The 16047-nt window shown below is 37.0% G+C and overlaps 2 protein-coding genes across 4 annotated transcripts in view; one reads left to right on the top strand and one right to left on the bottom strand.

Moving 5' to 3' along the window:
• LOC137391920 (PAN2-PAN3 deadenylation complex catalytic subunit Pan2-like) overlaps window positions 1-16047 on the bottom strand; it is a 33942-nt gene that overhangs the window by 9252 nt on the left and 8643 nt on the right. Inside the window, exons 8-21 of one of the 2 annotated variants that reach the window (XM_068078479.1) lie at window positions 14689-14922; window positions 14277-14578; window positions 13011-13200; window positions 11660-11788; window positions 11063-11209; window positions 9559-9608; window positions 9284-9426; window positions 8790-8902; window positions 8020-8183; window positions 7729-7800; window positions 7241-7373; window positions 6367-6561; window positions 6166-6256; window positions 5890-6047 (exon numbers count right to left, since the gene is read on the bottom strand). In XM_068078479.1, coding sequence (XP_067934580.1) covers window positions 5890-6047; window positions 6166-6256; window positions 6367-6561; window positions 7241-7373; window positions 7729-7800; window positions 8020-8183; window positions 8790-8902; window positions 9284-9426; window positions 9559-9608; window positions 11063-11209; window positions 11660-11788; window positions 13011-13200; window positions 14277-14578; window positions 14689-14922 — 2121 coding nt within the window. Of the gene's footprint in view, window positions 1-5889; window positions 6048-6165; window positions 6257-6366; window positions 6562-7240; window positions 7389-7728; window positions 7801-8019; window positions 8184-8789; window positions 8903-9283; window positions 9427-9558; window positions 9609-11062; window positions 11210-11659; window positions 11789-13010; window positions 13201-14276; window positions 14579-14688; window positions 14923-16047 lie in introns of both variants that reach the window. The other variant, XM_068078478.1, reaches the window with a different exon arrangement.
• Window positions 9-4155, top strand: LOC137391921 (uncharacterized). Of its 2 annotated transcripts, XM_068078481.1 has the most exons (3): window positions 31-129; window positions 1726-1917; window positions 2723-4155. In XM_068078481.1, exon 3 carries the CDS (start codon window positions 2775-2777, stop codon window positions 3918-3920), a length of 1146 nt encoding a protein of 381 aa, XP_067934582.1. In that variant the 5' UTR covers window positions 31-129; window positions 1726-1917; window positions 2723-2774; the 3' UTR covers window positions 3921-4155. The 2 variants fall into 2 exon arrangements, with proteins under 2 accessions (XP_067934581.1, XP_067934582.1); XM_068078480.1 differs by lacking the exon at window positions 1726-1917 and having other exon boundaries at window positions 9-129; window positions 2723-4154.

A 16047-nucleotide genomic window follows, 5' to 3' on the forward strand; every position in this document is an offset into this window, starting at 1 on the left:
GCTCAAGTGAGAAAGTTCATAACCATGAGAGTGCAGCCATCGAGTAGGGTGTTGAGAGTCATTCCGCCAGCAATGAAAATTTTAAATAAGGATTTTAAGGAAGACACAAAGTCATTCACGCCGAATCAGGTAAGATAGGTGCATAGATGTAACACATACTATTTCTATACATTTTTTACAGTTGGTAAGTAGTAAATGATTTATGTTAGCCAGGTGATAGTGACATTATCCATGGGACAAAACGCGATTTATTAAGCAATTCCTTATAAAGATATGCACTGTAAAGTATACTTGTTAACTAGAGAATGCAATTTGCAAATAGACCATGTTTTGAAGTATGTCGTTTGTAACCAGTAAAATTAAAACGCCAGCGATCAGCCATAAAAGACAAAAGTTAAGTGTGTGAATTTATAAATATTTTACGATATATGCTTGAAATTTGCATCTATCCATTTCTACATTTAAAAAACCCAGTATTTCTACTTTGCTGCTACCAACGAGGCTCAAGTGACTATTCAAAAATGAACATTTAATGCTTAAATACAAGTGATCAGATGAAAGCCTGGAAACTAAAACCTTATAACAATCTAAAGCAATGGCCCTACAATGAAATTTCTCAAGCCATTATATTCTCAAATGTGTTGTGCCACCAATCTTCAGCGTATCACGTGTGCGTGAGTGAGGTAAGAAACTAGCCCACTAACAATTAGAAATAAGATCCAATGCATTTCAGTATTGAAACTGTAGCTTTGAACAGTGCTTACTGTAAATGAATGCAAACATTAGCAACCAATATAAGTTTGTTCTTTAACAACTGTCAAAAGCTTTTGATATTTATAATGGTCTTATTTAGTGCCTGTTATATCTACATTTAGTACCTGTAATGTCTACATTTAGTGCCTGCAATATCTACATTTAGTGCCTGTAATATCTATATTTAGTACCTGTAATATCTACATTTAGTGCCTGTAATATCTACATTTAGTGCCTGTAATATATATATTTAGTACCTGTAATATCTACATTTAGTGCCTGTAATATCTACATTTAGTACCTGTAATATCTATATTTAGTACCTGCAATATCTACATTTAGTGCCTGTAATATGTATATTTAGTGCCTGTAATATCTATATTTAGTGCCTGTAATATCTATATTTAGTACCTGTAATATCTATATTTAGTACCTGCAATATCTACATTTAGTGCCTGTAATAACAACATTTAGTGCCTGTATTATCTACATTCAGCACCTGTAATATCTATATTTAGTACCTGCAATATCTACATTTAGTGCCTGTAATATCTACATTTAGTGCCTGTTATGTCTACATTTAGTACCTGTAATATCTACATTTAGTGCCTGTAATATCTATATTTAGTACCTGTAATATCTATATTTAGTGTCTGTAATATCTATATTTAGTGTGGTAATATCTATGTTTAGTGCGGTAGTATCTGTTTAATGCGAGTAATTTTGTGGTAATAAGATACATATTTAGTGGATGTAATATATAGATTTACACAGAAATCACTCCATTAGTGATTGTGTGCATGAGAATCCAAAGCCTGTCAATACTGTGATGAGATAGAACCCTTGCCGACGCAGTTATGATATACTGTACATGCACATAAAAGTTAAAAAGTAGACAGACAATGGCTTCAATTGAAAGGTTTATCAAAGGAAACTACTATAGGCACTATATTAAAGTAGTTTCTTTCCTAGATCAACAGTATGCAGTGTCAGGAATTGAACAACAATAGAAACCAGAAGCCAGCCAAAACTAGATGCTGAAAATAACTCTACACGGATGTCATTACGCATGTCGTTTATGCGTTAAAGCCTTTCATGATGGTTATTTCAGATTGCCCCACATTCCTGCCATGTCACGCGCCATGCATGTGACTCAATGAAAATGTAACTGCTTATAATTTTGTATCAAATTTGAGGCATTACTTACCTAAATTAGTAATGCCAACCTTGACGCAGCCAACAATAATAACTAACAATAATAGTAAGGCCAAAAATATAATTATCTTTTGTATTATGAAATGATGTGTAAGTTTACTAGGGCTAGATGTGAACTGCCTAAATCCATTGCAGTATATCCCTTAAAGTTCTAAGATATTGCAAATTCAGCTTACTTCAACAATATCGTTTGGGTGTTTCATTATTTAAAACCATTAGGCCCTCCATTGAACGCTATTACTAGGAGAATCTGCATATATAAAACTGTTCACACGAGTTCTTTAGAAGCCTTGTCAACATTTCTCTGACGAGTATGTCAAAGTGCTGAGAGTTGTTTGAATCTTTAATAAAAAGTAATATCAGCATCACCATTTAAAACATCTCTGATGCACCAGGCGATTGAGTTCAACAAGATATGTACAACATTCTAGATAAGCTAGAATAATTTTGATAAAATATGGTGATTGGAGAGATATGATTTGTTAAGACAACCGAAATATCAGAAAACCATAAAAGGAAAATTATTCGTGCTCACTAGATTTTAAGCTCTGCATTTACAGCTCTGTAAATGCAGAGCTCAAAATCTGTACCTTACATCTTATTTACAACTCATATTAGATCATATTTACAACTCTGTATTACGATTATTGATTTCGGTCGTTTGATAGGGTCGTTTGCTAGTGAAAGATTTACAACATATATTTAACATGCATATATTTAATCTATGATGTTTACTAGAAATATTGCTTTTCAGGTAGAAACTGAAAATAAAACAATTCTCCTGAAAACAGCCTGCCAATGCAACTATGACATCTGATGTTGATGAAACAAAAACACAAGACAGCCTGGAAGAAACGAAAGAGAAAGGTCGTAAAAAAAGAAGCATGTCCCTATATATGACTAGTGAACATACTGAGAGCTATTATCGTCATAGATCAAACAGTTGGCCCCCTCGACATAGCGACCATGCTTGTAACAAGAGCGATGACTACCAATACTGGAAAGCGACAATTAGCGAAAAGCACATTTTAGCTGTCATGACAAATATCTCTCACATTGTCCTAGGCTTTGCCATAACTCAGCTCGGTATCGTTGGCACATGGTACCAACACTATATGAACTTTGCCAAGGACCAACTTCAGCACATCGTATATATTTGTGTACTCTTCATAATACTAGGTGTCTACGGAATGTGCATTGTTGTGAAACGCCTAGCGATCACTAAAGCACACAGAGTTGCTTATATTGTTTTATCGACATTTGGCATCATGGCTAGCTGCTTTATAATGGCCAACAGCTTCAGAATTTTGGTATCTGACCGCTATCAATCAGAACAAACTGTTGTTGTATTGTTCGACGGACTCATGTTGACCCTCTCCGGATTTGAAATACCCGTAACGTTAGTCGCACTCTATGTCACCACCCCAAATCCTCATCACCCACCTACACCACTAGAAAAAGCTATGTCACCAAATAATGAGAAAGCGCTGAAGCCACACCATCACATCTGTTCAATTTTCACCATAATTCTAAACGTCGCTCATATAGTTCTCGGCCTGTGCATTACCGAACTAGGCATGGTGGGAATGATGTACAGGAATGTTATGAACATAGATAACACTGGCTTGTTTGCTGTAGTACTTATAAGTCTCAGTTTCATCTCTGTTGGGATACTGGGCATTTACAATCAGCTGACAGGGAAAGCATTTTCTTCCTGCAATCGGTCAATATACACAATTGCTTCTCTGCTTGCCGCTGGCTCAGCTGCTTTTATAGTGAGCGTCACTTCACTAACAATGTCAAGTAGTCATTATTATACTGGTATCGAGGCCATCGTGGCATTCGATGCCATGATACTGAGCATGAGCAGCATTGAACTGCTGGTGACAGTCGTGGCCATTGCACTTTGCCTCCTACCCATTTGTTTAGCCAAACTTGGGCAGATACGCTGACCAGACGGCAATTTCTAGTTGTACATACCTGTAATTGTATAATTGTATATTTTATATCTTAGTCACATTGACAAGAAAAATATAAGCGGAATTATAGAAACTATAAATCATTTTAACAAAAATCTCCTTGTTACCTTCTTGTTTCAAGAATCTCCTTGTTAACCTCTTACAACTGAAGTTTCCCTATTATACACCAAAGTAATAATATCTATATAGGCTCCAGATACGAGCATAATAAAAATAGAATTCACACGCTCTTTTATCATGAGACAATTTAATGTAATCTTTGCTTTGTTAAAAGCCATGTCAAACCTCCCTAGCTGGAGGCTGGGGAATAAAGATTGCATCATGGATTCAAACCTGCAAAATTCAGCTTTGCCGCCCGACATGCCAATAATTCAGCTTCCACCATTTCAGAATTATTGTATATATACATTTTATCTGCGCTTACTAACATACACACACACCAAACTGCCAGGGTAGTACCACTACATAAAGCAGTAAACAAGCAACGAATGACCAGCATGTCTAGAGTCTGCATACACTTTCATAAACAGCGTCAATACACATGCAGATGAATGATTACGAGACACACAGACACAAGCCAGACTGGTCTATTCTGTACATATTTTAAATCAGATTACCAATCTACTAATACCAATATTGCTATTGTCCGTTTTAAACCTACACCTGTAAGAAAAAATTTTAGTCGAGCGTCACAAAAGAAAGAGTAAACTTGTTAGTAGAAATAGAGCATTCAAGTCAATGAACAGACGGCAGTGTGACAGAAACAGTCCGAATAGCTAGAACTTTTATCGATCGATTAAGCCAACAAATAGTCTATAAGTGAACAAACAATGGACCGAGGTGTATTGTCTAGCTGACCAACTGCAAATCTGCTATCACTGCGAATTAATTGCTATCTACAGCAAGTTATTTGTGCAGGATGATTGCGGATCAGAAGGTTTTCTGTTCTGTTGTTGTTCTCTAAGCATTCAACCAATCATTTATGGGTGACAGCATCTGCCTAAAACTACTTTATTTTGATGATCAATAAATTTAGTGAGATCGAGGCCATGGTGATTATCGTGGCATAAATTTAAATGTGGCAGTGTAAATGTGGAAACAAAAAATGTTTAAAATCATTTTTGTTTATAAGAGGTAATATTTTTTAGAGGAGACATTTTGTCTCCCGAGGATTTTGCATGTAGAGCCTGTTGAAGGTAGAGGAATGACTGCAAATGCCATATTATTCCTACCATAATGTATCTTAATGCAACTACAGTCCATCCGCTGCAATATTTACTTTGGTATGTTAAAACCGCTATATATTAGAAGAAATATTATGATAAGAATACATTGCACTCCATTTAATTCGTACCACATCTCAAGAACTTAACAATGGGTGCTTCAGCTAAAATGAAAATATCGTCTACAAAATGATTTGTCTTCAAAACATATTTTTCATCTTTAAAACAGGTTGAGATGATATGAATTATCAAAAATATGGAAAATTATATTATTGACAACATAATTTACAGCAATCCTTTCCCATTCCTAGTAACACCAGAGCTATACTATAAACTGCTCCAATGACTATATTGTCAATTATTCCAAATTTTAAACTTACTGAAAAGTGCGCTAAAGAATCTTGATTCCTCCCGCTTTAGTCAAGTTGACATGTTTATAGAAGATTTAGGTCTATCAGCCACATGAGCAAAAAAAAGGAGGGGGGGGGAGGGTGTGCGGCCCAAAAACCACGAGAAAAATCCGTTCTTTGCAAACTAATAGTTAATATTATGTAAAAATTGATTCTGGTGCATTTAAGAAACCGGATAAATTTTATTTAACTTGTTATACCATACGAAACTGGCTATTGTTTCAAATAAAAGCTATTAGCATTTGCTGTACTAACAGTGACAGGAGCAGCTAATGCTATCAACAAGGAATTTTGCTAGAGAATACAAACCTGATTGAGGGATACAAACTCGGCATCAATACCAACTACATCTCCACTAACAAGCTTTTCCTCCCCTGTTAACGGTATGTTGGTTACCGAGCGGGCCCTGTCGCTAGCCAGGGCCGCCTCAGAGAAGAGGGACTCATAGTTCTCAAATGGACTTTTCACTGCGTAAAATATTAATACAAATCTAAGTGGATACTCGTCGCACAAAGCGAATGGAAGCATCCAAATTCCAATAATCAATTGTACTTGAGCAATCCATCAAGGCACATAAACACTCACATGTGATCTTATAATTGTCATTATATCTGCGGCGAACATAGAAGAGTGCACAGGGCCACTTCCATTCCATGTTGAACTTGACAGCATCTTTCTAAAGAGAGGAGTTTTAATGACAACTAAGGACACAACTAAGGACACAACTAAGGCATAGTAAGGCCGTAGAATGAAGGCAGTTACATGTATTTAAACCTGCTGACTAACCTTCTGTATGTCTATGATGGAGAAGTCATTAAACAGATAGAACTGAGTGGTAGTTACACCCTCTTTCCGTTGATGGTAAGGCTCTCCTACATGGATATGAGAGACTAGATTGTTGCCCGCTTTAGCTTCCCTAATATGGGCGACACTGGCTAGTAGCTCGTATATAACTACTCCATCCTCACCGGAACAGCGGCCCTGTAAATGAAACAGAGCCACTGGACAAGGTGATACAGGCTACCTAGCGCTTTCCCTTAAACAGACATATTGACATCAGAGTAGTTTGGTAATTGGAGACTATGATATTCAAACAATACGAACTCTATCACCCTCGCAATTTGTCAATTGCTGAGGTAAATCTGATACAAGTATCATTCCAAGAGTGACTCGGTGACCTCAGCAGTTGAATAATGTGTTCTTGTGTATTCGCTTACTGCAAAGCAACATCTCAGCAGCACAATGTTTAAACAAACCTATGGTGATGAGGTAATATAAATATTTGAACCGGGTCAAAGCTCGCAGGAAGACTCTCGAGGTCGGTCAGTAAATAGACACATACAAGTGGTTCAATAGTACGAAAAGAAATTACACAATTCAGTTTGCTCACTTCTTAAAAGCGATATCATCCCTCTAGAACTTTAAATATAATCTATTACCACTCTAAAACAAATCATATTACTCTTTTGCAACTTTTATAATAAGATGATAAAATGATATATCGCTTAACTGGACATGTCTTCACTAGTACCAGCTATAAACTACTGTGATGCTATACCAGAATTGACTTGTAATGTGCAGCAGCAATCAAATCCTATTCAACTCGCCTATTGCTATGGATATTAGCACAGAATCGACTATAAATAAATAAAATGTTTACCTCATAAGGATCCTCCACATCTGTCACAGATACTTGGCCATCGGGAAGCAGTTTGACAGCCAGTCCGAGTGACACCCAACTCGGTGGATCAGACTTATTAACAACAACATGCCCAGCCATACTGGCCATGTCGCTGCAAGAACAACAACTGTACCCTTGTGATTAATATTGAAAATATAATCCTATTGCACACCTGCTCCTCCTTGAGTGAATTATCCAGCAAATGCTACATCTAAAACTTTGAGAGGCAGATTTGGGATATATTCAATGAAATAATATCTTTATATTTTTATAGATAGACCATAGGAGTTGCTTGATCTAACAAACAAAAACAACCCAAATCCCAACAAACATAAGAAGCCTAGTTTAAGAATGGTTTCACCCTCTTTATAAAAGGAGAACAACTCCTGCTATATTATTGACAGTTATTTTAAGACTTTTTTACATACATGTATTTAATCCTGTGATAGTACAAATATGATACTTACTCTCTTCCTTCATGGTAAAAGTAACAGTCGGCTCTCGTGCAGCCGCTTCCATAGCGACATGGCTTCTTATTTCTAGAAGAATAAAAAACAATTAAATTCGCACTTCGCTAGTTTTACTCAGTTGAAAAGCACATTTTTCAGAAGGACAACAAAAAAGATTGTGTTTATAAAACTGAAGTTAAACTGGTGCGGACCTGTAATCAGTCGCAGTTTTGCTTGCTGACTGAGCACAAAACCATTTATAAACGTGCCGCTCTAATTTATGGAAACAAATAGAAGGTATAATCTTACACATTTCGCTTTTCAGTGGTCACAGGCTCTGCGTATGAATTATGGGCATGCTCCTGGGCCACAAGGTCAAGTTGTCGTTTCCAGAAATCACACGTTGTAGCATTATCTACTTGACAATTTAGTCCGATAACATCTGGTAAGTTCTTGAGCAATCTTTTTTGAGTCTAGAAACGTGGAACAAAAGCATTGAACAGCCAAGTAGGGCTTACAAAAGCACTGAACACCCAAGTAGGGCTTACAAAAGCCTTTACACATCAAATATGCATTATAATAAACATGAACACAGATACACACAGAGATGTGCATTTGTAAAGTAAGTTTTATACAAAAGGTGGGTCCAGATACATCAAACAAGAATATATATATACTGTAGATTAAATGCTACAAAAGAACACCATACAATCATGTACACTGTAGATTAAATGCTACAAAGAAACACCATACAATCATGTACACTGTAGATTAAATGCTACAAAAGAACACCATACAACCATGTACACTGTAGATTAAATGCTACAAAAGAACACCATACAATCATGTACACTGTAGATTAAATGCTACAAAAGAACACCATACAATCATGTACACTGTAGATTAAATGCTACAAAGGAACACCATACAATCATGTACACTGTAGATTAAATGCTACAAAAGAACACCATACAACCATGTACACTGTAGATTAAATGTTACAAAGGAACACCATGCAAGCATATCCATTCCAAGTACACATTATATTACGAATGATTAGAGATGTGCCCTCTACTCACATGAGGCTGGAAGCCATTACACTTGTTACAAAATGAAGGTTGATTTTGACTGGCCATCATGCTCCCGGCTACCACACTGGAAAATTGCACTCGAGGAAACTCAAAGCTCACCGCTGCAAAAAAGAAGTATAGCAACTCAACTGAATTAGATATCCAGATATATATCCTGGACAACCTCGATTGTCAGCAGCTGACCTCATACTCATCAAATGATGCAGCAGCGAGCAGCTAATAACTGCGCTTACCTCCTTTCATTCACCTCGTTTACTCTAAATTAAACCAAAGTTTTCCTCTTTCAACAAAGCTTAATCAGCTACAACAATGGATGTGCTTACACTAATCATTTTTAAAAGCCAACCATCCGTCAACTCCTCGTCACCAGGTTTACTGCTTACTAAAATGACGAGGCCTTGCGCAAACAATTTTCAAAGAATAAAAATGCTTAGCCTTAATCCGTGATAAGACTCATTACAAGAAGCGAACAAGCATCTCACCGTCTACAGGGGCTTCTGGATAGATCATATTATACATAAAGGCCTGCGAGTCCCTTTCAGAAGAACTCGCACACTTGCTGCACTCTCGTATTGTCGTGCTTGTAGTAGCAAACAGCTTCTCTATCACTGTAGGCTCACCACTCCTGCAGAAGAAGCAGCCATGTCATGTCTTACTCTAGTATACATATATCCGATAGGGCTGTAGAGAGGGAGGAAAGCGAGAGGAGAGAGGAGGTAAGAGGGTAAGAATACCAAGGACACACAATGGAACATACCTATCATCAGTAGTAGAAGAAACTGTATCATTGGAAGGTCTGCATATCTCCTAAAATATGAGTATATTGCAGGACTAGATAGATACGGATGATAACGATGAACAGAGCGGTCAACAGCTACAACCCATCATGACACACAACACCGGTTATATATAGCTGTACTGCAAGTTATTGGTGTACTAGTGAAAGTGGGTCTTCCTCGATGGCGCCTGTAGGCTTTATGTTGGTCATTACTGTGAAACGTTATTTTATGAGATGATACCCATTAAGATGTTTAAATATATTTTTATGACAAAGAAAAATAAAACAAGAGCTGCTCATGCAGCATTTGTAGCAATGACAACTCAAAACAGGTGGCAGAGTTGCCTTGTGCAGATTGGCTACCTAAACGAATTAATGGAAGCAACTGGCAAAAGACACTCAGTAAGTGATATATCAGATAGGCATAAGCTTCAGAAATACAGTCAAACATGGATAACTCGAACTTCACGAGACCGAGCGAAAGTGTTCGAATTATCACAGCGCTCAAGTTATCAGAGCTCTGTCACAAGTCCATGTATTTACTTATTTATTAGTAGATACATGTACATATACAAACTATAATATAATTCAAAAGCACAAATGGCTTGTTTCAAATTAAATGCTTCTAATGTAAAGTTTAAAACATTTTTATCAAAAAGTATAGAGATTTTTCTATCACTTGAGATGCGTGTGTTGTTTGAGGTGATGTTATTGCCAGGACGTTTTTTAGATTGACATCAGCAAAACTTGATCGTTGTTGAAATGCTCAAAAGAAAAGACGTCTTTTTCTTTTGAGCGTTTTACCCACGATCAATTTTGCCGATTTTTCTTGAAGTTTATGCAAAGATTACCTCACTTTACCTTGCTTCCGAAGGGCGATCGCTAAGTGGATGTTTGGTATAAATCAAATTTCACCAAACCTTGAGAAAAGTCGTTGACAAAAATATTTTGCCGATGGTGGTCATAACGACGCTTATGAATTACGAAAAGTTGAGGTTTACCTCTATGGATTGGAATAAAGTGATTTTCTAAAGCGATAACAACCATTTCGGTAGCCGTTGGGCAAAAAACAGTTCGAGTTAACAGTGTTGAGTTCGAGTTATCTATAGCAATTTATCATTACGTGGGAACGGACCAAAGAAACCGTTCGAGTTAACCATGTGTTCGAGCTATTCGTGGGCGAGTTATTCATGTTTGACTGTACATGCTATAATATTTATGTATATTGGCATTTTAATTGTAAAGTTTAATAATATGTACAACAAATAAACATCTCAGCAACATAAATAAATAATAACCAAAATGAATAAACAACACACTTTAAAGGACAGTAGAATTGACAAACTGAACAAACATGTATCCTAGTCTGAGAACCACAATAAAAAAACTTGAGCCACTAAAATCTTGCTTTTTGTCAGCAGTTATTGCAACAAGATAATCAGAATGGAAAAGTCAAGATGGAGAAATAAAGTGACAAACTCACAGTATGGATTTGCTGTAGAACAAATCTACTCCAATTCTGTATAATTCTAGCGAGATTCTTTTTGCTGGCCTCATCGTCATCGCCAAAATTGAGCTCGAGAGCCGATGCTTCTGGGATTGTTCTGAATGCCCGCAGAAAATTGTTGGCCTAAAAAAACCATTATTTCCATCGCATGTTTTACTTAATCCATGACAACATGAGCAGACAACTGCTACTACACACAGTAGGTAGATTACAATTGATGAATACATGAACAGATAACTCCTAGTACACACAGCGGGTATATTACATGTACATTTAATGAATACATGAACAGCTCACTGCTTCTACACACAGTAGGTACATTACAACTGATGACTACATGAACAGATAAGTCCTAGTAAACAGTAGGTACATTACAATTAATGACTACATGAACAGATAACTCCTAGTACACACAGCGGGTACATTGATGATGACATGAACACAACCCTCAAAAGTATGATTATAATTTAATCAACTGCAGGTGGACTATGCCAGCCCCTTGTGTAAGTGATAGTAACTTTCCAAGCTAAGATATGTCCGTGGCAGCAGGAGCAGCCAGAAAGTGGGCCTTACCTGACATGTCATCCCCTTAGACACATCCAACATATGAAAAAGGAAACCGAGCTCACAAGCGAGACAGAACTCTTGCTGACAAAGGTGGTTGAGTAGAGTGGCTCTCAAAGGCTCAATGAAGTAAAGCACCTGCAATTGTAGCGCAACATGTTTGACAACTTACAAGGAAATAGAAAAAATAGGAGGGCTACTCCATGAATCAACCAACTTCAAAGAGACAAATTGGAAGACAAAATTCGCAGCAATAAGAGTCCCACTATGATATCATGCCACTTAAAAGTTCGCAAACATTGTAAGGATGTTACTGACTTACTGATTTAATTTACCACCGAAAGCGGTAGCATTAGCTATCTGTTAATGTGAAGGCGATCAAAAACTGGATTGTGATAATTTATGTTAGCAGCTTCAAGGAATACATTATGTACTCTAACAGAAACATTTGTTATGTTTTACTTGCAACATTGTACATACAACGAAAGAAATTAATATAGTGCGACCTTCACCTGTCCTATATATACATTGTATATGCAAACCACATGAGAGTGGCATACAGATTGCAGCATGACCTATAAAAATTTAAAAACTACCCATTCAGTCCTCGGCGTTCTTATGATCAACTTGCACCTAGACTTGCACATACAAGCATTTTTATGAGGTTTAGTTTTGTCTGCGTCTCTCCAATGAGTGAGACTCACTGAAGTGAGAGTCACACAAGCTATCACGGACCGTTCAACTCATACTCCAATAGTAGTTTATACTGCCTGTCAACTAGATACTCTAGCTGCAGTTCAACTATTCAGTATATTTTACTGAATAGTTAAACTGGGTTTCTCCAAGCACTTACATGGCTCGTCTGTACATCACTGCGGTACCATGCAAGCTTTAAGGTTGATTTATAAACATCTTCACAGATCGTACAAACAACAACTTTTTCTTGCTAGGCAGTAAATATAAAGGTTGCACTGACTTCCCATGTTTGCTACAACCCCTGTTAGCACGCTGTCACTGACAATAGTTGGCATTGCTAATGAAAACAAAAATCCAATATGTAATCCTAACAGAAACTATAAATAAAGGTGAAGGAGCATTATCAAGCACTCGTGATAGAACAATTTTGTGAACCCCCACACGAGCCCGAGGTCTAGCACTCATACCTATAATAGACCACAGTGAGTTGATTGAACATCGTGAAGGATGCCATAAATATCTTTTGCTGTAACCTTGCATACACAGCGTGTCGTATGTGATGGGTTAGAAAATATTTACGAAGACCAGGAGCTGATGAACTGTTGTGAGACAGACGAATGGCTGGTTAACATTTTTAAGAGACATGAATTGACAGGATATTTACCTGCAGCATGCTGTTACAGTAAGCATTAGGTATATGCGTCTCCAGACCGGCAAAATGTGTACGATTATAGTGCCTAAAGTCAAAGTCCTCGACTCCCAGCTTCGAGTACTTTATTTCAACCTTGCGGTATTCCTTGGGCACTGTCATAAACGGGTCGTCCTCTCTGCCAATAGGAGAGGCTGGTACTTGTCTGCAAGTGACCAAAAATATTTGTAGATATGCCAGCATTTAGCACTGGTAAAAATGTTAGTGAAATCACCTCCACCAAATACAGTGCACAGGAGGTTAAACAAACGACATAAACAAAAAGGTTTCCTTATCATTTCATTGCTTCTATGACAACATTTATTTACTGGATGATAAACAAATTTAACATACCGTAAAACCTCTAATTGAACGCCATGGTGCTCTATTTTTCCACCTTTCCTCTACAGTGACAATCAATTGGAGGTGGCATTAGAATAGAGGCTGGCGTTGTATTTTTCAAATGGCTCATCAGAATTTTGGGAAAATAAATTTAGCTCTTTTTCCGGCGAAGTGCTGTCGCTTATATTTTGTCCTCTTCCGGTGGAGCAATATTAACCTTTTGGATGCAATAAATCTGCTAACTTACCTCAAACTTGTCAAAGATGTCTTAATAACTATGCATTGGGAAACTGAGAAATACCTCTACTGGTTGTTTATCTCTATATATTGTTTGCAATTAACCAATGATATCATAGCTTTATTATAACAATACATAGATATTATATACTATATATTGCTCGCTAAACTTAATCTTCGTACCATCATAAATGTTAACTGTTTATTATATATAGTACTTCTAAGTACAATATCAAAACCGCATTAAACAAGGAACTACTATCAGCCTGAGACAGTTACTAATTATTTCTAAGGTGTTGCATTCAAAGTTTTAACGAAATAAAAGAAAATCTTTGGAGTTGGATAAGAGAATCAATTGTTACTGATGTAAACAATTGATTATTAATAAAATTTTGTGGACACTTTTTTACTGATCAATGGATATTATGGGTTTGTAAAGATCAAAGCTTGTCAAAGTGGTGGGCAAATGGAGGTGGCAACTAGAGAGTGGCGCTCAATTTTTCAACCCTTCTCTCAGGGTGGCAGTCAAATAACGGTGGAGTTCAATTAGAGGCGGCATTCAAATAGAAGGTTTACGGTACATAAAATCACCATCCACTGTCTAAGTTGAGTCATTGTGCAGTAGAACTAAATACCAAAGAATTACCACACAGCTTGTCTTACCCTCTAGACCTGCCTCCACGACCACTGTGCCCGCCTCGATGTTGACGACCATCTTGTTGGTTGCTCGTGGTTTTGTATGGGAAACGAACATAGTTGGCTGGGGCTTTACTATAGCCTATGTTCCCACTCATGGTCATATTAGCCAGAATGCTGGGGTCGATGGATGCTGGCTCTCTATAAACTCTCTGTGTGTAGGCTGCAGGCCAATCCGACAGTAATGAGCCATGTCCAGGATAAGGCATGGGTACAGATGCGTAGACAGCCATTGGGTCATCCATAGACATGGGAGGCGGTGGCTCCACCTATATAGCATCAGTTAAGTCGAGTAAATGATAGTTACAAGATATCTACAGAAAAAACAACTTTATAAAACAAGTAAAGCTTGACAACTATAAATGTTGTAATTACTTACAACATCGGCAAATGTCGTTTCTTGTGAAAATTGATTGAATGGCGACACACTGCCATCTTGAGAATTGGTTGAATAGAGATGAAGGCAACCACCTTGATCACCAAAGACGAGATGTTGGAGCGTAGAAGAGACATCCATAGCAGATATCGGAGCAGTAGCAGCCTCTAGCAAGCAAACGTTGTGTGTTGGTGATGTCATGGCAGCTGTCGTGTCCATAATTTGATACTGTCCTCTCTTGAGAAAATGAGAAATTTGCAATACAATTGGCGCAGGGTTGGTTTGATATATATCGCTTGATATATAAATCATCGATATATATCGCCGATAGATTTTGAGTGAAAAAAATCGTTATTTTTGAAAAATGGCTATTTTACCATTCCGTTTTCACCTTACAACTATTGCCAAGTCTAAAAATACAAAATAACACCTAAAATTGTCAAATACTTGTACAGAGGCCTAATAGGCTTTCCCAACACAGATAAACAAGGACAGCCAGACCAAGGCAGTGACATTGGTTATCCCACGATCAAACACGAACGTAGCGAATGTTTGGGAGCTTTATGATAAATGCATATGCGCACACAACTTCCGAAAAATTATCCATTAACGGCCATTACCAAACCCTTGTACCGAAATCCAATCAAAAAATGTAACCATTTTCGTGTAGAGTCGTTTAAGTATAATAATGATACAAAACACATATAAAACTATTTAAATATGTTTTAAGTCTTTGAAAAGTTACTGCAATATCCTAAAACTTACCCATATGATCGGATTATACATAACTAGACAGATTGATTTGGCCTAAAATCGCCATTACAACTTGACTAGCGTTTTTTTAATTAAAATTAAGACCAACAAATGAAACGCGATTAGGCCGTGTGACAGGGAGTAGAACCATTAAGTCGTGCGCATTTCACGAAAAAAACGTGCACATTTCACCAGTCTGTGGTATTGTCCAATTGCCGAAGGTTTCTGTAATTAACGTAGAAGTACTGAAAAGTAATCATTTCTTTTTTTGCCGATTCTACCGTACTCTGACATTTTGGACACTTATAATGAGTACTTTGGTATTCCAACTGATGTCCAAAGCAGTGAAAGTAAAGGAAATGACGATGATATTTTTCTAACGATTCTTATAAGATTATTACAATATTTAATTGTAAGAATAATTATTCGATTTTATGAGATTATTATAATATTTAGTTATAAGAATAATCATTCGAATTTACAAGATCGCAGTATATAGTGACAATGCACTACGTTACTGTTATTTCTTTTTTAAAGATTTTCTTGATGATAATGCGGCTGTGCCCAATATCGCGGTACTGCCAAGCCGTTTTTAATATCTGCAAAATT

This window comes from Watersipora subatra, chromosome 3 (assembly GCF_963576615.1).
Source record: "Watersipora subatra chromosome 3, tzWatSuba1.1, whole genome shotgun sequence".
In the NCBI taxonomy this organism is placed as follows: Eukaryota; Metazoa; Bryozoa; class Gymnolaemata; order Cheilostomatida; family Watersiporidae; genus Watersipora; species Watersipora subatra.